The sequence below is a fragment of the Delphinus delphis genome, chromosome 5 (genome assembly GCF_949987515.2).
Source record: "Delphinus delphis chromosome 5, mDelDel1.2, whole genome shotgun sequence".
NCBI classification, from domain to species: Eukaryota; Metazoa; Chordata; class Mammalia; order Artiodactyla; family Delphinidae; genus Delphinus; species Delphinus delphis.
In genome coordinates, this window is record NC_082687.1 from 92,063,538 (window position 1) to 92,085,684 (window position 22,147).

The 22,147-nt window shown below is 36.8% G+C and overlaps 1 protein-coding gene across 2 annotated transcripts in view; it reads right to left on the bottom strand.

The window, feature by feature from the left end:
* Positions 1 to 22,147, bottom strand: part of SLIT2 (slit guidance ligand 2) — a 380,715-nt gene that overhangs the window by 21,156 nt on the left and 337,412 nt on the right. For both annotated transcript variants that reach the window (XM_060012751.2, XM_060012750.2), the window contains 3 exons: positions 6,629 to 6,722; positions 1,718 to 1,855; positions 1,368 to 1,608 (listed from right to left, as the gene is read on the bottom strand). In XM_060012751.2, the coding sequence (XP_059868734.1) occupies positions 1,368 to 1,608; positions 1,718 to 1,855; positions 6,629 to 6,722 (473 nt within the window). The remainder of the gene's footprint in view (positions 1 to 1,367; positions 1,609 to 1,717; positions 1,856 to 6,628; positions 6,723 to 22,147) is intronic.

Consider the following 22,147-nt stretch of genomic DNA (forward strand, 5'->3'; position numbering starts at 1 on the left):
GCTCTTTTTACATTCATGAACTTATATATTTATTCTCTTTCTGCATATTGGCAATGATAAAGCTTAAAGATTCATGTCCTATGAAATATGCAAAAACAAGGACATCACATAATTTATACTTCAGCAAATTAAAATTGAAAGATATTTTCCATATCATTAGAGTCCACAGTGTTTAAAGTAAATCAAGCTTTCCCCCTTAGATATCAAACTATATTGTCTAAGCAGAGAACGATAAAATCTAATCAGGAACAAAATGGTCACATTTCCGTTCTGTTAAAAAGAACAATAAGAAGTACTTAAGTTAACATCACTGAACGTGCTTAGAATTTCCTTTGCTGGAGATTTTCACTTACCTGCTTTTTGCTCCTGTTATGGGCTTTATTTATGGCATATGTGAAATGTGACTGCATCGAGCAAGATGGATTTTCATATTACACGTTAAATTATGGTGTGACCAGGGAAAAATCTCTGTTTTTATCCTTCTTTCTGACTTTTCCGGGCTTTTGAAGGACCAGCTCAGTAAAAATCAGGACTTAAGCCTGAACACCACTGGGTACTTCTCATAACAAGACGGATGGCAAACGTTGGAAGTTAGGGGGCCAGGCTTTTCTAAAGAAGGCTGGTCTGCCTTCCAGGGTCCCATTCCTCACGACTTCTCAAGAAGCCCCTGCCCCTCACTGAAGTGCTAGGGTAAACCAAATATGGAACGGGTTTTATAGGAAATTGGTCACATTTCTTTGAATTCAAAACAGAACAAATATGCAGCCCCAATTTGCCCCAGGTACCCTAAATTTATCACCCTAATCTAGCGTAATCTTGTCTATAGGGGTTTGAATAACTTGCTCAAAGGTACACGGTGACTTGGTGGGAAGACTTATGGTAATACTTGAGTTTGTTAATTTCACGTCGAAGTTAAAAGACACCTGCTGACACTTCTGCCAAGGTATGTTCTGTCTCACCTGTGCTGTTCTCAGCTGCAGGTTTCCTAACGAAAGCTCCCCCAGCGCCCGCCCCCCGCTACCGTGCAGAACCTGAACTGCAGAGCCATAAAAATAAATGAATAAAATGCCATTACCTGAGCGCAAAACAAAGAGAGAGATTTTGTTGCTTTGTCTCTGTGTGTGTGTTTTATATGATCAAGTAGTGAATAAAAATACCTAGTGCCCATTTAGTTTTGAAAGACACAAATGTTAGAGAGAAGAAGAATAGAAGCTTTTCATACAAGTAGCATTTTCTGTCATTGTGCTATGCAGTATGTAACTGTCTATTTAAGAAATAACATCACTCACAAACCACCACGTATGTTTATATTTGGCAGCTGAATTGTTTTAAAATGAGATTAGCTCTTGGTAGTGGGGGAATCTTACCTGAAGAGTGATGTTTGTTTGAGGCCGAACCTTGGCAGAAGGGATCTGAAGATAAGACTCTTTGTTTACAAAGTTCACACTGACCAATTTTTCACACTTCTCTCCCTGGTAGCCAGGCAAACACTGGCATATTGGCTCATTTATCCTGATGATGCACTGAGCTCCATTCTGACAATCAAAATTATCACAGGGGCTGGTACGAGGGAGAACCATGGGTGGAGAAAACTCACAAAACAAGCCACTGAAGAATAAACAGAGAAGATACTCAATTAGACGTTACTTAATTGCCAATATGAATTAAGCCCTGTTAGCACCTACCTCTAAATACAAATGTGTACTTGCACTTTTACCTGTAACCTTCGGGGCAGATGCATGTATAACTGTTCACTGCATCAGTGCAGTGGGCTCCGTTTTTACACTTGTTATCTTGGCAGTCATCAAAGTCAATGTCACAGTGTTCGCCTATGTATCCCGGCGTGCAGTCACATCTGTTTGAACAAGCAGGTACATAGTTTCAAGCCCAACTGAGCCAAAATAAGTAGAAGAGTTGCATTTCATCTAGGAAACAACTGGTGCTGTCTTTGCAAAACATATTTAGAACAGGCTCATAAAGTTTAAAAATTAACAGATGCCTAGAAAATAGTACTGATCTGCAAAGTATGCCATGGTTTCTCACCGTGATCTCTCAGAGGAACAGCAATTTTCCCTCTCTGATGACAGTGAGCATCCACAATCCAAGTAAGAATAGACTAATCACACCAGGGTGTGTCCCTCCCTTCTTCCCCCACTTTATCTGCCCGTGGTGTCCTCTATTTTCAGCTGTCTAATTCATTTGAGCTGCTGACACGGTACAAGTGCTGTGTTGTAAAATTTATTAAGAATATTAAGCATATCTTAAGAACAATTAACATTTTAAATTTTCCAACAGAGACTGGGTGCATTACAGTAAAGGATAATTTTATGAAAAGCAAATATGTTAGCATTGGATACCCTAATTCACCATGAATCCAGATTATCGTTATGGCAGAATGGGGGCTGACCTAACTGGGTGGGGCAGGGGAACTGATACAAAATTCCTGGGGCCCATCCCCGGACAGCTTCTCAGCCTGTTCACTCTGGTGGTGTGGGACAGAAGGGGTCTCGGCTGCACTGATGGTGAAGAACCAGGGATAATAATACAGCTGATGTTCTTTGAGCACTTTGTTTCAGGCCCTGTTCTAATCATTTTGCATCATGGATGAACTCATTGAATTCTCTCCACAGCCCTGTGACATCCGTGATACCATGACTCCACTCTACAGGTGAGGAAACAAGGCACAGATTGGTTAAATGTCTTGCCCAAGGACATCTAGCTTGTACACAGCCCGGAACTGAACCCAAGCAATCTGACAAGAAAGCCTGAATATCTAACCACTGCTCTGTACCGTTAGATAATTGATTACTCAGGGTTCCCTTTAAAATCTCTTTCACCAGTGCTGACCATTGGAATGTCTAGCTCTGACACCAAGGATGCGGGATTTTAAGGGTGCCCAAGGAAAAGCAATATGGCACATGCAGTGGTTATTAAACTATGCTTTGTGGAGCAATAGGGGACCATGGAACCCCCAAAGATAATGGCCATAGCCGGGGAGGGGGCCTCTGTCAGCTTCCCTCTGCACTGCCCCCCCCAAACAATACTCTCCTGCTGTGATTCATTAGTTTTACACATTGGGCTTCCATAAGTGTTTCTGTTTGAGGTTTAAGAAAGGGTTCACTGACTTTAAAAAAAACAAATAAACCAGGAAATTATGTTTTAGCCTTATAGAATTTGCACTTTGCAATTAGGCAGAAGAACTGTGTTCATATTCTGGTTTCATCCTTAAGTGTATGTAATCTTGACTACATTACTTCATCTCTCTAAGTGTTCCTTTCCTCATCTATAATATGTATATAATAATTTCCATCTCACAGGTTTGTTAAAAGATTAAATAAAAACACTATCTGTAAAATAATTACTATAGTAGTTAATACATAATGCATGATCAATAAATGGTAGGTTTAAAAAATAATTCTATGTAAGTTTTTATAATTCTAAAAAAGTATTTATGGTTTAGACTGTACTAATTATTCAGTTTTCTATTTCAAAGCCATTAGGATTTAAGTGAATGAGGATAATTAAAAACACCCTAGTGAATGTGGATATTATTGAATGCCAAGGGTTTTGCCTAAAAATGCAAAATCAGGATTTAAGGGTTACTGGACAAATGATGAATTAATAAGATAAATGGGAGTATATACCCTCTAAGGGTAACACAGACTTTTAGCTCTGTGTGTATGACTTAAGGAATAAAATGAGCTCACTGCATCAGCATGCTTGCTCTAGAGCCAGTGGTTTTCATGCTAAATCGTAACTAAGCAAACAAGTCTGAAGTTAAATGGATTCTAAGTGGCCATAGACATTCTCAAAAAGATGGACGGGGCCTGAGAAAAGGGCTTCCATCAATGTTAATTTGACCAGAGCTGCTCAAGTACAGAGCATTAAAAGAAAGAAGAAATGCTTTGAAACACTCTGAATTATTTACCTGAGAAAAGAAATCAAAGTAAAAGATAAGAGAACCACGTATTCACCATAGTGGCTGTTTAAGAGCTATTTTATATATTTTTTTCTCTACAGATACTGTTTTACAAGCCCATTAGGACTTGGAGTCACATTATGAGACCAACATTTTTGTCTTTCTTTGGCTCCTTAGACCGAGTTTCAAAACAGGAAGAAAATATTTAATTAAGAATTCCTTAAAGCTTGTATTATCAGTAAAAGGTATCATATTCCCCGAACTCTGGCAAGGAGTGAGGAAGAAAGCAAAGAATGTAAAATATACTGTTTAGAAGCCCCAAAGCTGACTAAGTAAGATGCATGCTTGAAAATACTGCTTATGGCATATCATGGTCTAAAAATATCTCAAAACAATTTAGGAGATTGATGAGGTATATAATAAAGCAAGAAAAGTAAAACCAGCTCTGTTAGCTTAGTAGTAAGAAAATGTAGCTGAAGTTAACAGTACATCTTGTCCAAACAATATTTGTCAGCAGAAATTTTCTTTAGCAGCTTCATATAGTCTTGGTTTTTAAGTCCATTTATTTTTTGCAACTCCCTTTGTCACAGTGTGTGATTATTTATAATATGGGAGTAATAGCAAATGCTATGACTTAACCTGTTTTCTGCTAAACTACGTAAAACTCACAAATTACTGCTGAAAACAATGGGTTTCCAAATCAGCTCATCCTTAATCCAGTAAGATGCGCTATAAAAAGTGTGCAATTTAGCTGATAGTAATAGAAAATACTGAATTAATCGTTAGTCTTTTTGAAGATGAACTACTCAGTTTTTAATGGTTTCCGGTGAGTGTTACTAATACTTTATCTCGTCATTACAATGCACAGAGCTTATCCAGCAGATAGGCAGTTCTGGAAAACCATCTGCTTTACTGGCCAATTTCTCTAAGAAATGATAACAGTTGTTACCTAAATGACTGACGTTCAATTTGCCAAATTCATTGTGTGCAGATCAAAGACAATATGAATTAAAATAATTTACATACAGTATTTGGATGAACAAAATGCAAGACAGGATTTTGTATAAAATAAAGATTTCAATAAGACTTTTGTTTTTTCCACAGAGGAAACTATAAAATATAAAAAACTATAAAAAACTATAAAATATAATGAAAAATAGAATCAAATATATTCTTTTCTTTCCCAAAAAGGCATCAAATGGAATCAGCAGGTGCTGCAACTGAATCTGTATATTCTAAAATAATGAATTTTAAATCAAATTGAATCAAAAACTGTTCTCTAAATAAAACTTGAGAATAAATATTTTATTCTGATTGGTCTTTGAAATCCAGGTGTGGTCCGGTGATACTGACCCCACCTCCCATTCAAGTAAGAATGTCTGATAATCTGTTGACAAGTATTAATATGTTAGAGTCCCATGGGAAAAGAATTTGAAAAAGAATAGATACATCTATATGTATAACTGAATCACTTTGCTGTATACCTGAAACTAACAAAACATTGTTCATCAACTACACTCCAATATAAAATAAAATTTAAAAAAATGTTAGAGTCCCAGCTCTAATCCCATCTACTCTTAGAAAACTGTTCCTGACTGGAGTAATTTTTAATTCTCTGAATCCTATGGCAACTAAGCCTGAGTCATTTCACTGAGAAGATAAAGAATGGGAGAGTGAGTAGCTATAAAGTGCCACAAAAACGTAAGATGGTAACATTACTCGTGCCCTGACCCATGGCAGGTGCTCAATAAATATTGGGTAAAGAAACCAGTAAAGCTATTTGCTAGTTGTCTCTTGTAGGCACAACTCAACCTGAACACTACAGTGTCATTTCTGAGAACCCAGCTCACCTTCTGTAACAAACCAACAGTAATGGTCATAAAGTATAAAGCTTCTTAGAGATAACCTGCACTAGAACAATCACCCAACTGGGAAGTATAAAACTCAGCTCCAGCTCTGCCAGTGAATAACACTGAGACCTCTGGACAGCCACCGACCTCTCTTGGTTGTGGTTTCCTCATGTTTAAAGTGAAGAATTTGGACCAGATGATTTCTAATCTACGGCCTAAGAAGAGAAGTTGCTGTTGATAGACCCTTAAAATATTTCAGAATTGTGGCAAAGGAATAATTTCATTTGATACCAAACGTACTTCAGGAAGATTGCTACCTGGTGTGACTGTGTGTTTTATCATCCCACACAACACACATGTGTGTGAAGGAGACACTATTAATAGCTACAGTGAGACAAGAGGCATAAACGGATATTGTACTGAGGCAACCTGGGACATATGGTCACTCTGTCTTCCTCCTCTTGGGTAAAGTATTGTTGCATAAGAAAACATTTTCAGTTACATTAAATGAAACTCCCTATTTTACCACAGACTTCCATTCAGATAATAAAGTTCCTAGTAGATATTATGAATTTATTTGGCCTCCAAATAAATTTAATTAAAAATAGCCAAAGGCTATTTTATTTCATACATGACTTCCCAGGAAAAGTCACAAAACAAAAGGAAACATTTTCTTTTCTTTGGTGTACTAAAAAAGGCCCATGCTGTAGATAAACATTTATAAAAATTCCATTGACACTGGAGAGTATGTCCTCTAAGTCCTGAGCAAAGGTGTGAAGCTAGGTCCTGAAAGAAGAGCGTTCCTTAAAGAAAGGCCCTCCTCCCCCATTTGTGAGCCCCAAAGCAGCCTCGGACTTACTTGAATCCCTTTGGCGTCAGGATGCACTTGGAGTCGTGTTGGCAGGGGTTCAGGTCCTGTGCACAGAAGTCCAGCTTCTCCTCACACAACTCACCTGTTAACATGGCAAACGGTGTTAGGTCATAGACAAAGGTTAACAGGTTTCCTGCCAGCAGGCTGTGTCATGGGTCTGAGAGGTAAGCATAGCTTGTGATTGGAAAAAATAAAAAATCACAAGACATGGAAGCAGAAGATCTGAAATGCTGGTTCTGCTGCTAAATAGTCTTATGACTTGGGACAACACAGCTATTGTTATCTGTAACTAATAGGAGTCCCTTTAGAATGTACTATTGGAGAAAGAAATCTGAATGCTTTTCGTTTTTATTCTTTTATTATTATTATTTTAAAATTTTGGACTTTTTACTGAGGTATAACATATATCCATAAGATAAATGAATAGGTAATAAATAGTCACAAACTGAACTCACTCATGTAACCAGCATCCATATCCAAAAACACACCATTGACCATCACTCCAGAGGCCCAACCCCAAGGGTAAGTAACCACTACCCTGACAGGACCACAGATTATTTGCCCCTGTTTTTGAACTTGACATAAATAGAATCATTTGGTATGTACACCTTTATGTCTGGCTTATTCTGTTGTTTTATGTTTGAAAAGATAATCCTCAAATCTTCACAGTCTCCAAGGTTCTACAAGTCTAGAGGAAAAAGACTTTGTTTCCCTTTTATGACTTATTGCAACAGCTCAACAGTATACTCCTCAGCTACATCCGTCACGACAGAAAAAAGCAAAAGGAGAATCAATCTAGATAAAGAGCGTACACTTCTTTCTATCAGCTAGCTTATGAAGAATAATTGTCATCCATAAATGAGAGCTACAAGCATAACCATGAAGATTCGAGACACACTTTGTTGAATTGCATGTCCAATTAACTGTTACGAAATTTCTTCATTTATAAATAACATGGTTATATTTTATTTTCAGGTACATTAGGCCAAATATGATTTTCGGTGAGAACACTTTCCCAATCATTGTGTGAGATTTTAAGGTGACTGGAAAGATGTAAAATTAAAAAGTTCTCTCCTTTTCTACCTTACCTTTAAATTAGTTTTTAATTATTTTATATGTAATAAATGAATGAATAAAGTGATACATCTATATGCAGCTGTTGTTAATTTCCAAGAAACTATTAGAACTTTGTTCAAAGTGTGTGGATTTAAAGCAACAGAGGTTAAAACATCAGGAGTCTGCAGCAAATCTCTTTGTTATAAGACTGTCCTTTTAAGGTAATACTTTGCTAACTGGTAGAAATAGTTGCTTAACAACTAAATGTGGCAAATCATTTACACTTCAAGGATCTTTTTCAGTGACTTACATATATAAATGTACTAAGCTAGGTATTACATCAATATAGTGTATGATAAGTTAGGGTTTTTTCTGTCTCTTAAAGAGAACTAATTGTACTAAAAGTCTCATATATTTCTTTTATAAGAAGCATTTCTGTGTCTGTAAATCTGTGATATAAAAAAGTTTTTATCAAGATATACCTATACCTAATGAGCTATTTTTAAACAGGGTTTACTTAAAGCATCTTACATTCAATTATTATTACTTTAAGTAATACATCTTGATAGAATGTATTCATTATAATTTCTCAGCCTATCATGATGAAATCACTTTCAGTTTTCTAATCAAATCTACCTGGTTGGATAAAGGCTGTTTATAGTAGTCTATATGCAAGGCAGTTTAAATATCATTTGATGTATTCTTCACTTTATACCCAACTAAGAAATCATTTTAAAAATGATATGAAAGGGGGGGGATGCTTTACTTCTTATTCATTTTGATCTAATCCAATCCAATCCAATCCAATTAAGACAATCTAAACCATAGTTCATAAGGATTTACTATATGATGAGAGCAGTATGCTTAGAATATTTGTCTTTATATCTCTGTAGAGTATGGTATGGTGACATACTAAAATAATAGTCACTGAAAGAAAAATTTATGCTTTTTAAGGCAAGAACTCCATCTTGTTGACCTATATTCAACTTGTTTCATATTTGCCTCCTGAAATGATAAAGCGTATGATGTGACAGGATGGACGGAAATGTTCTTTATTCTATTACACATAGCGCTGTACTCTATTACCTTATAAGCAGGTATTTATATTTTTCATATGGCATCAGGAAAGGTAAGTCAGCCCATTGGAGTGGTTAAGGGCAATGTGGTTGAACACAGGTTAAACTTCAGCGCCCATGAGCCCCTCAAGAGATGGGAGTCTAGACAAACATTGGCTTCATAATTTGGCTCCAACCCACTCCACAAAATCACAGGAAATCCTACTCATTTGCTTTCAGCCTGGACCCTTAAAAGTCCCCAATGATAAAGCAATAGATTGGAACACAATGTTTGCCGGGCATTTGAGATTTCACTTTTGATCAGACAAGCAAATTAATTTTCCTTGTGCTTCTAGTTTTCAGCTTTTTTTGTTGATGAGAAGTTAAAGGTAGGTGTGTGTGTGTGTGTGTGTGTGTGTGTGTGTGTGTGTGTAGAGGGGTCAGCCAGGGAGCATACTGTTACCTCTTTAGGATAACAAGTTAGTGAATGATCGACTACAACTTGTGAAGAAAAAACACATGTCCTAAACAGAGGCATCTTTTTTTTTTTTTTTTTTGTAAGGAAGTGATGTTTAGTTTTTAGATCACCTCTTCCTGATTGTGTCTGTCAGGTAAGTATGGCATAGAGTGGGATGGAAATGGACAAGTTCTACAGTTACACTAGTAAGAGCTGTGAGGGAGTAAGGCAGGAGTGATGCTCTCTTCCCTAAAAGGGCATGATTCCTCGGAGTCCAGAAGATGTAATTCATTGCTTACTGAACATCTGTAAATGTGGTCTTTCTGAAGAATCTGACGTAGTGGTAATATGACCATACATCCTGGCTGGCTCAGGTTTATACTTGCCATCCCAGGGTAATTTTCAATAGTGTCCCCACACACTCACACAGATGCCCTGATTTGGATGACAAATGCTAAGGTCACCTTGTGGGTGGGGCAGTAAAAGCTGGATCAACAGAGTTCATGCTCTCTTTGGAGTGAACCAGCATAAAGAGATCCTAGGGAGAAACTACTAATTGGGTGAAATGACATTTGGGTTGCTGAGTTATTGCTTGGGATGGCTTTCCGCAACTTATTCAATATAAAACAGTGGACTGGTTGCAGAAAAATGAACTATTTTATTGTTCTGGTCCCCAATTCTTCATGAGTAAAATGAGGTTCTGGAATTGAAGTTGTGCAAGGTCAACTGTGGCTATAAAAACCTTTTTTTTTTTTTTTAAAAAAAAAGGCAAAATGCTCCTGAAGAGACGAATAATGCAGATAAGCAAGTTAGTAGAGAGAGCATTATGCTTTAACTGGACAGAACATCATTATTGTATTCAGTAAAACAGTGTCAGCATGTGCCCCAATCCCACTGAGGTACCAATACTGTGAATATTATTGCAATGAGGCAGAAATCTCAGTGCACTTGATGGTTCTTATGGGAAACAGTACCTGGAGTTGGCCTTGCTTCCTGCTTCATTTTAGATCCGTGCACCTAACTTTAATGTTCTTTCCTTATTATACACAAGGGGTCCTTCCTTAATCTTCATTTGTACTTCTGGTATCTAAAATTGTCTTTTTGTTTGCATTCCTTATTACTGCACTTACTGAAATCGTTTTAGAACTATTCCACAAGCTTCTTCCCTGATACCCATGGCGTGATCTGCCTATGGATGTTTTCAAATAATTCTGGTAGCAAACCACCAGATTTTTAACATTGCCATATATTTTGAGTGCAAACTGTGTAAAAGGACTTATGTTAACGCTAGGAGTATAATGGTGAATAACAAAAAACGATATCCCTGTTCTCATGGAGCTTATACATGAGGGGAGGAGGAGAAAGATATTGACCCATTAATTTCACAAGTAACTGTAAAATTGCCTGAGTGATGAATGCTAAAAAATGTTCTGATGCTCTAGAAGGAGGACTGATGGTGAGGGAATTTTTTTCTGAAGAAGTAGGACTTGGATTGCAGGTGAAGGGGGGCGATAAAGAGCATTGGCAGTGGCTCTGTGCAGGAGGTGACAGGGCAAATATGAGCTCTGAGAGACTGGGAGTGAGCCCAGGAGAGCGTGGTGACAGAGAAGGCCACAGAGGTTGGCAGGGGCCACATGGCGAATGTAGGCAGCAGTAGGTACCATTGAAGAGTTTTAGGATAGAGGATGGCCAGATGACATGCACACTTTGAAAAGAGCATTTGGGCTCTAGAGGAGGATGGATAGCACCGAGACAAATACAAATTGATATGAGCCATGACTTAGCTTGTACTCAGGTGGTGGTAGAGGAGATATGGATGGCCTGGATGTTCAGAAGCAAAATAAATGGGAATTTGTCATGGATTGGGTTAGGGGAGGGGAGAGACGAAGCTGTCTGGGACTTCTAGGTTTCTGGTACAAATATTTGGAAGTACCTTTCAGTGACATAGAGAACACTGAAAAGACCAGGTTTTCTGGGGCAAAAGTCAAGAGTTTGTAAAATAAGGATGTGGTGTCATGGGTTGAACTGTGTCTCCCCACGCACCCCGCCCCCTTCAAAAAATATGTTGTAGCCCTCCAGTACCTCAGAATGTGACCTTATTTGGAGATAGGGTTTTTATAGAAGTAATCAAGTTAAAAGTCCTTAGGGTGGGCCCTAATCTGGTATGGCTAATGTTCTCACAGGACGAGGAAATCTGGCATAGAGGGCAGCCCACGTGAAGAGACAGAGAGGGCAGATGGCCACCAACAGGCCAGCTAGAGAAGTCTGCAACAGGTCCTTCTCTCACAGTCCTCAAAAGGAGCTAACACCACTGACACCTTGATTTTGGACTTCTAACCTCCAGAACTGTGAGACGATACATTTCTGTTATTTAAGCCACCCTGTTTGTGGTACTGGGTTATAATAACACTAGCGAACCCATAAAGGTGGTAAATTCTAAATTATTGGAGGTTTATAGTGGGGAATAAAACTTTCAAATTATGCTACTATTTCTTTTCTTCTCTTTTCTCTCTCTCTCTTTTTCTCCTTCCTTCTTTCCCTCCTTCCTTCCCTCTCTTCCTTCGGTCTCTTTCCTTTCCTACTTCATTCCACGCAGCTGTCCTCACCCATGCCTGAAATTTTCTTTAAGCTTCTCCAACAGAGTCTTTAATAAGCGATGCACGAGGAGAGGAAGTGGCCCCTAACCATGACCTTTGCACTTCAAAAGAGTCAAGGCTTGAACAGAGCGTATCAGCATAGTTTAGCCCTACATTTGCTGCCAGGGCTGGATGCCTCTCTGCAAAGCACTGTGAGTCTTGGTTGACTTGGACCAATCAGCCCTTGGCCCTCTCTCCAAGAGGCATTGGTGTTAACAGGTAAGGTTTGCAGGACAGGCTGCCCAAACAGTAACGAAGACCCTCCTCCTCTTATGGCATTGAAGGTGACAAAGGCAAGAGAATCACAAACTACTGTGTCTTGTAGAGGGGGAGAAAAGTGAGTCCAATGTCTGTTCCATCTACTTTACAATAAATCTGGAGACTGACTTGAACTTTGAATGATAGCTGCAAGTAAAAATAACTACCAACATCTCTATTATCACTAATTATAAAGTAATAATCTTGAAAGTGATTAATTTAAATTATGCCAAAGACATTCAAGCTCATGGTAAGTGGATGACACCTAAGTTGTCTTGTCACTAAAAATGATTTACATTTTCTACACAGACACTGAAATTTTTTAAACATGCTTTTCCTTAAAATATACTGGTTTAACTTATGGCATTGTTGAAAATTCTTAGCTATAGTGATTCTTTGACAAATCAATGAATATATTATATAATCCACGAGCTAATATTAAATGTTTCCTGAAACTAATAAGAATAGTGTAAGAGGAAATTAACCACATATAGTAGGATTAATTTACATGTACTCTGGAGTGAGACTTTTTAATTTGACCAAAATTCAAACCTGCTTTAGTTTCATAATTTTCATTAAAAAATGTTGGGGGGAAGATATTTTGAGCTAGACGCAGCAAATGATAAAAGGATGTTCATGATGAAATCCTTACTCTGGAGAAGTTAAAATGTGGAAAAATTAGAGACATAAGATAGATGCTTAATTTTCCAGTATCCCTTAAGTTTCATTTAGTGACTGGAATATGGACAGCATCGTGGCCTACAAACTGGCTGAATGATATTTACCATTATTTTATTTATTATTGAAAACTAGACTACACAGATGCAAAGTTCATTATTACCCTTAAAGAGACTTCTTCTCTTGGCAAGGTAAACTGTGCTATTTAGAGAGAAGACATTTTTGAAGAGTTATTGGATGGACAACTAGTTGTTTTCTATCTACCAAGAAATTTGGGCAACAGCATATCTTGCTGAGGCTTATTCAGTTCTCAAAGCCTGCTCAGCAGAGAAAAGGTTGGTCATCTTGTCCCTAGATCAGGATTTCAGGAATTTTCCAACTCAAACTACTCTGTTTAAAATATTCACTTTTTTCACTACTAGAGCAATAAGAAAGGGTGGGTTTGAATTAATAAGTATCTCATTTATATTTTCCCCAAAGTTAGCTCTGTAAATTCAGGTTGGCCATATTTACAAACACAAACAATTTTAGATATAGGTTCATGCCATTGTTGGAACACTTAACTCTCACTAGATTTTGCTAATGTAACCAGATTAGTTTCTTTTTTCTCTGAAACAGAAATAATCTCAGAGTCCATTCTGGGGACCACGGATGTATGAAGGAGGTGGGGAGGATTCCAGGGCTGACACTGCAGCCTGTTCTTGTTCCTATTCATAAACTGTTTGTTCCTGTTCATAAACTAGTTTCTTTTTTACTATGAAAGGATCATTACTATTGATAATAATGGAAAGGGAACTCATGACAGCAATCTGAATAACTGAACCAGCATTCTAGTGTTATATTTAAACTGTTATGACATTTTCAAATATACTTATAACAAGGGAGGAAGTCTGGTTGAATTCCTGACAGCATCCCCAGGACACAGAGTTTTGGAGGGTCAAATGCATCATTCTTCAAATATTTGCATTTTGAGCTCTTGCTTCGCTCAAGAAAAACCTAGAAAAATGGTACTAATTTTACTCTATTTGAATTGGCACAGAGAGGGAAGGTACCAAAAAAAGCAACCTATTGGAAATAAATTGAGATTTAATTTCTTAAAAGTACACTACTTGAGGGCAAGGGATATATACCTTTATTTATAGTTTTGTATCTCTTCATTGCCCTTGCATTTGCTAGCAAATTATCTGGCACAAATTAGATACTGGATGGCTTTTGAAAAATGTGAAAACACTTATTTGATTGCTTTTCAAAGGAAAATACTTTACAAATTGTTAATGAAGGAGACCCAGATGGCATAAGGGGTAATTTAAGGGGGAAGAGAGAATAAGGAATACTGGTAGCAGATTTGTGTTTTGAGATCCCACCCTCACGTATGGCCTTGTAGGCTGAACTTGAGGGGTAGCCTATTGACTCAGATACCTTGACAATCTTGTCTGCCAAATGATGACTATCCCCATCAGAAACAGAGAGGATGAACTCGGGAATCAGGAGGAAGTGTGAGTGTAAATGGCTTGTCTGAGAAAGATTAAGATAGATGGACCTGAATGTTTCTCATTACATAATTTGAAAAATTCCATACATACAATTCCTAAAAAAAATTGTACATTTCCCATTTGTTCTTTATTCATGTAAAGAATAGCATCCTCTCTCCTCTCACAGACCTTGCAATGTAGCAGGGAGATGCATGAACTGTATTAGAGGGTGGACACAGCTGATGGGATTATGGGAGTCATTCCAGAACAGGTTAACTGAATTGGACCTGAAGGAAAAATATTTCTGTTTTCTCCTCTTTTGCTGAACCAGGCTAGCCCTATCTGTTGCCTACTCTGCTCAACATTATCATCCCAGGCACCAGAGCACATCAACGTGAGCAGAAGCCTATTCTCCAATCTGAATATTTAGTATCCTTATCAGTAGTGATAGTAATAGTTGAATTTATTTCATCAGTAAGTAAAGGATTACTTATGAACAGTGTGTTTCTGCTTCTTATTTTTATAAAAGAGCTAACTCTTCCTAAAGGCTCCTTTTAATAATAATCTGATGTTTTCTTATTTGTGTTTATTATCCTGAAACTTCTATCAATTAGCAATAGTTAATTGTTTCATAATATGATCAATAAACCATCCAGATAATACCCACTTCTCTAAGCTTAATTAAATCCAATTGTTAGTAGAGAAGTATTGGGACTTGATCTTGAGGAGCCATGAACTTTTGAAGATATATTAGCCACTGATAAATGTCCTCTGGTGCAAAGGGTGTGCAAAATGGGACACAAGCATAAGCGGACAAAGCCAAAGTATAACCTCATGAGATAAAGTTTATCATAATTCAAAACAGGAAGGCTCAAGGAAATATGCTATAAATGTGGATATTGATGTTTCAGAAAAGAAAATCATTTTATAATCTCACTTTTGTTCTACATGACATGAAATGGGTTGCTCCATAATGCTTGTCTGCCTGAAAGTTTGATTAGTCTTTGTGTTCAGAAACAATTCTTTCTCTTTATTTAAAAACTAGTCAAGTAGCTATACTTTGCTGTTAACTTTCTTGGAATATGAGAAGTGATGGCTTTGTACTGGTGAAATAACTGACCTAATCTGAACTTGCAATGAAGAATCAAACCAAAGAGTCTGCCTGGTAGACAAGGGTAATGTTTTATGTATTTGCATATCACTTTCAATTCTGAGCATAGTATTCTGAATAAGGTATTTTCTCAATAAATATCTTTTGAATTTTTAAAATGGAAAAACTTACCTCTCCAAATAAATAAACAAAAAAGGAAGTGTTTTTCAGTACTTCCTCATTGGAACATTATGGCTAAATAATGTAGCCAATTCCAACAGCTACTGAAACTATAAAAATATTTAACTTTGTTTCAAAATAAATAAATCCAAATTAGATTGAATAAGCCTTGGTTAAGCTAAATGGTTGTTCTGAACTCAATGGGCCCTGCCTATTAACTAAAGAGCAAATAGGATCTTTAAAATGTTTTCTGAGATTCAAATGTATTTAAGAAGGCTTTGAGAGGTTGGAACATGAATGCAAACCACAAAATATAATTAGGCTGCCAAAGTCCTCTCTCTAGTTAAAAATGACTGCAAGTATGAGTGCAGCTATATTGACTTTGACAAAAAAGACCTTACACAGCTTGAGGCACAATTAATGAGAGAAGGAGTCACTGTTATTAAGAGATCATGACAATCCAAAAATATACAAAAAACCTAAAAAAATACAGCCAAATTCAAGAGTTCTTCAGTATTCAGTATTTCCTTACACTTCAATGTAGAATAAGAGGGTAAAGAGAACCAAAGACTTATTCTCAAATAAAGCCTTTCCATTGGAAGTGAGCATGGCAAATAAAATGACAAAATAATAATTTTTAAAAAGACAGTAAAACTCTCTTTTTACTGAAAAAAGACTGAAGACCATGAGGGGGAGGAATTTCCTTCACACATATAACTTACTTTAGGTAGAATTTTCTTTATCAAAATTCCGTAAGAATTCTTCCGTCATTAGGAATGACATAAAACCATCTATACCATGTCACTGTAGTGATGATGGTTGGAACTAAATGATCCAAAACTTAAATTTGTCCTCTCTGACAGCCCTTGATACTTCTGGAGTATAGACATCTACATTTTCAAGTGTTTTCTTATACATTCTTCCATGTTATTCTCAAACATCTAAAGGAGGTGGGACAGATGTCATTAGACTGTGACAGGCCCCACAGTTGATAAATTTTAGTGCCAAGAGAGAAATTTTAGCTTTTCCCGTTAGCTTCATAAATTCATCAGTATCCCACCTGCCCTATGTGATGGAAGGTAGGCTAGTCATCAGGGGAATTAGTTAATTAATTGTACAGACACCGATTAGGCACTTTCTTTTTTTCACGTGTAGATAAAGTAGACTGCCTGTCTGCACCTGAATTTTGTTTTCTTCACAAATACACCTAAGGGTCAATTACTTACAGCCAGCTGAAGAGACAGCAGAAGAAAAGCTTATTTGGCACAAAGGATTAGTCAGAGCCACTGTGGATGTGAAAAGATGCCAAGTCTGGAAGATGGCAGCAAATAAGAAGGGACTGGTTCCAGGGGAAGGTCTCCAAATTACAGTGCAGGCCTTGGGGCCAGTTAGACACTGGTTTGCATCTAGATCCCTACTTACAAGGTATGTATCCTTGGGTAAGTACTTTGTCACTGTTTTACACAAGGTATTGCTCAAGTCCTTATTGCTCATATCTACAGAGTTCTTTTTAAATTAACAATATGTCAGCTAATAACAGAGTTTCTTTTTATTTAAGAAAATTATGCTGGGTGCTGTAAAGAAGTTGAAATTTCATTTCTAGTTATGTTTTGGATTCAAATAATAGAAAATGGTTTGACTGCTTTTTAAAGCAAATTCAGTCAGCAGCAGATTATTGAAAATAAGAGACATCTTTTATAAAGATAAGCATGAGGTTTAGTCAACACATGAAACCATGTGGTGATGTAAAACAATATCATACTGCCAAGCTTGCTCCCGAGAGTATATATAACTATTTAAGGACACTTTCCCGTGACAGAATAATTGCCATCGTGTTTTCTGAGATAGAATCGGACCTTAGACATCTCTGCCCCAGACCACCAACTGTTTTAGTACTTGTAAAAGAGAAAAGATGACATTTTACCAAGGATGGTATTGGATGCATTAATCCACAGAGAATGTACAGGCTATATTTTTTACATTCCCAAATAGGAAACAACTTTTTTTTCATGTTTTTTAACTTAACTCTGCACACAGTAAGTGTGAGTGACTAAACACAGTAAATCATCTGAACAATGCAACAGAAAAAAAAAAAATGAAGTCCTTAGCAAGAGGAGACAGAGCTGCTATACAATATAGTCCATGGTAGCCCTATAATCATACTGCTAATGCCTTACATACAACTGCAACTGTCAAGACAAGCACCCTTTTAGGATGCTGTGCCTGTACTTGGCACTTAAAGACTCTTGGTAAGCTGAGTGAAAATACAATGTTATTAGGTATAATTCTGAATCTTTAAGATGAAAATTTAACAAAGATTTCATGATGATTCTCCAGACCTGCTGATCACCCTGAGCACTACAGGACTTCCTTTCCTGGGCCTTGATGTATTTGGAAAGCCAAGCAGACCGTAAAGTGTCAATGGTTAGATATGGCTCTTTTTATGCTTTAAAAACACTGCCTAGTACTCGTGACATTCTATGAGTTTGACAATGTCATTTTATAAATCAACCTCTTGGGCTTTGTAATTTTTATTTTATAAAATGTTTTAATAAATGTATATATCTTTTAACACTTTTCATGTTTCAAATTACTAAAGATATTAATTTAAAGTTATGGGAAAATTCTCACTATTTAAAATTTTTTCTAGCTACAGCCTATGTACTGTACTAGATGACATGTTTTTCATGATAAAAATAATACATGTTTGGGATACCTTTAAAAAAGGAAAAGCATACAGACAAGTAGAAACTAGAAAGCATTAGTCTTGATTTTTAGCCACTTCTTCTGACCACTCAGAGAATTTCTTTCACAGTCTTCCAGAAATTGGTAAAGTGCATTTCAGATACCCTCTTTATACTGTTTGGCATAGCTATCTACATATCAAGGATCTGAATGACTGATTTGACATATTGATCTCAGATTTCATTTTTGTCAACATTCCTTTTACCATGTCCACACCATGAAATCTATGTAGCTCTGAAAGAAAGAGGGAAACTAAAATAAAATAATAGACTTAAAAGGCAACTAACCTTTTTCCACCTCATTCAGATTAGCAGCTGGCAGCAACAAAGACAGAAGAGACAAAAGACGTTTTACATTGCAGTACACAGCGGAGCACAGGAAGCCAAAGCACAGCATTAACAACAGAGAAGCCCAGGGTGAGAGAGCAAACTGAAGCAAGGCTTAGATTTCTTACCTACAGCCGGGCCAAACGCACAAACAAGGAGAAAATGAGGTAAAAGGCAGATGCCATCACAGGCAGCAAGAGATCTGTGGCTAAACCGGTGATTTAACAACAGGCAACTTTACTTTGTAAGATGTGTACATAATGGTTTGTGTGTGGGCATTGGAGATTTGGAAAACAGAGAGATAATGGTACAAAATGGAAAAATTAAAATGTTCTGAAATTTTTTTCCACAAAATACATTCTAAGCCTTTACACACCCAACTTGTATGGAAACTTTCATTTACTGAATGTACGCCATCCCATTAAGCAATACCCCATGGTTGAAATGTTATCAATTTTGTATCATCTTTGAATGTGGTCCTGTGAGAAGAGGGTTAATTAAGAAACATAGTCTTGACACAGCAGATCCAGGGTTCTGGCTCTTAGGAAACATTCAAAACCACATTTTTCGATGCAATACCTGAATTCATACCAGAGCTTAAGAAAAGGTGTCAAGTTTTCAACATCGCAGGGGGGCCACATTTACAACGTTCACTTTTGTAAGTTCTGCGCTAGTGCAATTTGAGGAAGTTTTTAAAACTTTACTTTCAAGAAATGCCTTATTTTTAGAAAGGATATAATATTGATTTTAAAAGAATGACCAACCATCACCAAAAACACAATCTCTCAAGCTACTATTAAAACCCTGGAGTGAATTTTTAAATTATTTGTTTAGCAATTTCAGTGTCTTATTAATCCTTAGCACAGTGATTTTAATTTAGATTCATAGTGAGTTAAACTTCTCAAAAATTAATCTTGTCTGAAGAATACTAGCCATCAACAGTCATATGTTATACATAGGACAGACGATGGATTGAATTAGGTAGAAAATAACAGTTTGGATGCTTTCGGTGGGGAGGGGATAGTAACGGCTACATAACAGAAAAACAATACTGACCCTTAAAATTTATGTTGTCAATCCCTGCAGCAGGAAAGGACAGAGTTTTGTCCTATAATAAATCAATAACTATTTACTGTGAAGTTCTGGTTACATGGGCTTAAATAAATTTAATAAATTTCTCAACAGTGGTTCATTTTATTTTGAACACACGTAGCCATGTTTTACAGCCTGCCCGTCATATCATGACCTCTCTGTCAGACTGATTTCAGATCTTTGAATTTTCTCTATTAACATATCATATCCATTCTTATTCTTAACGTGGGTGCCAAATGTAAAAACTTTCACCATCTTAATTTACAAGTTTTTCCTATGAAGTCTTATTTGTTCCTACTAGAGAGTTCATTTTCTCACTGAATGCCTCAGAGATACAGAGTAAAAAAAAAAAATCTCCAAACAGAAAGCAACTTATAACTTGAATGATTTTTAAGCAGTGACAACATTATTATATTCTCTGAGCACAGTAGGGGTTCTGTTCCAAGATCTCATGCTCATTAATCAGATTCCAAGCTTAAATCAAAAACAATACAGCCACGATATAAGAAAATGTCTCCCTGACTGCAGACTTGGATGAAGCAGGATATAAAGCTCTGGAGTACAATTTATAACCTCCTATAATTAAAGGCCATTTATGTGCCACTGATTTCAAAATCTGCAGATGGTTGTTTGATATTTTGTAAATGAGTTCATTTCACATATGGACAAAAATGCTACAGCTAATAGATGATTTACAAATATGTCTGATTTAGGTATCTGCTCTAATGTCAATTTGCAAAACTCTTCACTTCCCACAAAACCCAACCCAAAGTTATAGTGATAGTATCTTCCTGTTTTGTATGCTATGAACTTTCTATAGAGTGCAATGTTTATCCTTAGACTGAATTAAGGCAAACTGATACCTGCAATAGATATGACTGAAAAAACCAGAGGAGTCCCCATTCTTGTTGAGCACCAAACGGCCCTTGACAAATAGTCATGGCAGGTTCCCACATGATAGCTTTTATAGATGTCACGTTTTGGCTCTAAAGTGGTTGTGCTAATAAGCTTTGGAGTTTTTTGGATGTGTTTCAAAGAAAGAGATCTGACACAGGGAAATGAAGCTTCGTAATACTTTTCAGAGGAAGTTGCACTGAACTGAATCATTTTAGGATGCAGAAAACGTGTTTAAGAAGATCAGGTGTAGGAAGGGATCTTGGAAAACAAAGGGAGAGAAGGTAAAACAAAGACTCAAAGAGATGGATAAGGAATGACGTAGAGCACATCTAAAGCCAAAGGCGGACCCAACCAAACCAACGCAGAAGAGACTGCCACTTTATGTAAATTATCATGGAAAAGGTATGAAGCATCTGAATACAGCAGTGCTGTCAGGTCTAGGTTTTCATTGGTAAGGGGATATAGAAAAATTCCTGGTTTCTGTGCTCAGGAACACATTGGCTAACCAAACTGTGCTGGAAATACTCGGATCCAATTTGTCCTGGTCAGAGTAGGTTAGTTTAAAGAGGTCTCTGACATTAAGTGAATTAAGTTCTTCCTATAATGATCAGAACAATGACAGGATAGAGAACTGTCTCTAAGAAGGTACTAGCTACAGATTTTGGTGCAAGCATTGGGCTGCTTGTGTAAGTCTAAATTAGCCCATCCAGAAAAACTCAGATTCTCGGGGTAGCTCCAAGGGCTCGAAAATCAGTGCACTCAGGCTAATGGCATGTATGTGAGGTGTGACACAAGTAAAACTCGTGTGAATGTCAAAGCTACGTAACACCTAAACTCTTCCTAGCTGTTAGAATGGGTGCATATTAGACATACTTGCTATCCTTAATTAATGCAAAATAACAAAGAATTCAAATTCTGGCCACTAAGGAGTCCAAGTGCTATATATATATATATATATATATATATATATATATATATATATAAAATAGAGTAACTGGTGATACATGCTAAAATTTCTACTGGAAACTCAGTATATTACTTCGTATGGCATCAGGTACTTCACTGGTGTGAAAAAAAAAATCATACCATAGAAAAGGCAGCTGCAGAATCTCTCAAACAGACGCGGGATATCAGAACAAAAACTCATTATTCTATTTAGCATCTTCCCATCAAGAAAGTACCTCTTAAAATGCAAAGTTTGAGTATTCCATAAAAGCTTAAATTTCAGTGCTTTTCTAACAAATCCCTGGGAAAATTAATCATACAGATGTGCTTCCATTTTTCATGTCTAGAGATGTTAACCTCAGTCATCCAAGTAGCTATTTTACCCTCTGATATTCTTAACTATGTATATGGAAATAAATACAATTAATGAAAAATACCCAGCCAAATGAAAATGGTAACTTTGAATAGAGTGACAGACTGTACTTCTCCATTTTTTCTTACAAATAAAATATGTAACATTCTCCTTTTCTCTACCAATTTTAAAACTAAATGGTTTATTAAGAATGTAACTATGAAGTTTCTTATTCATAGCCACAAAAATTGATCAAAATAGATATTCT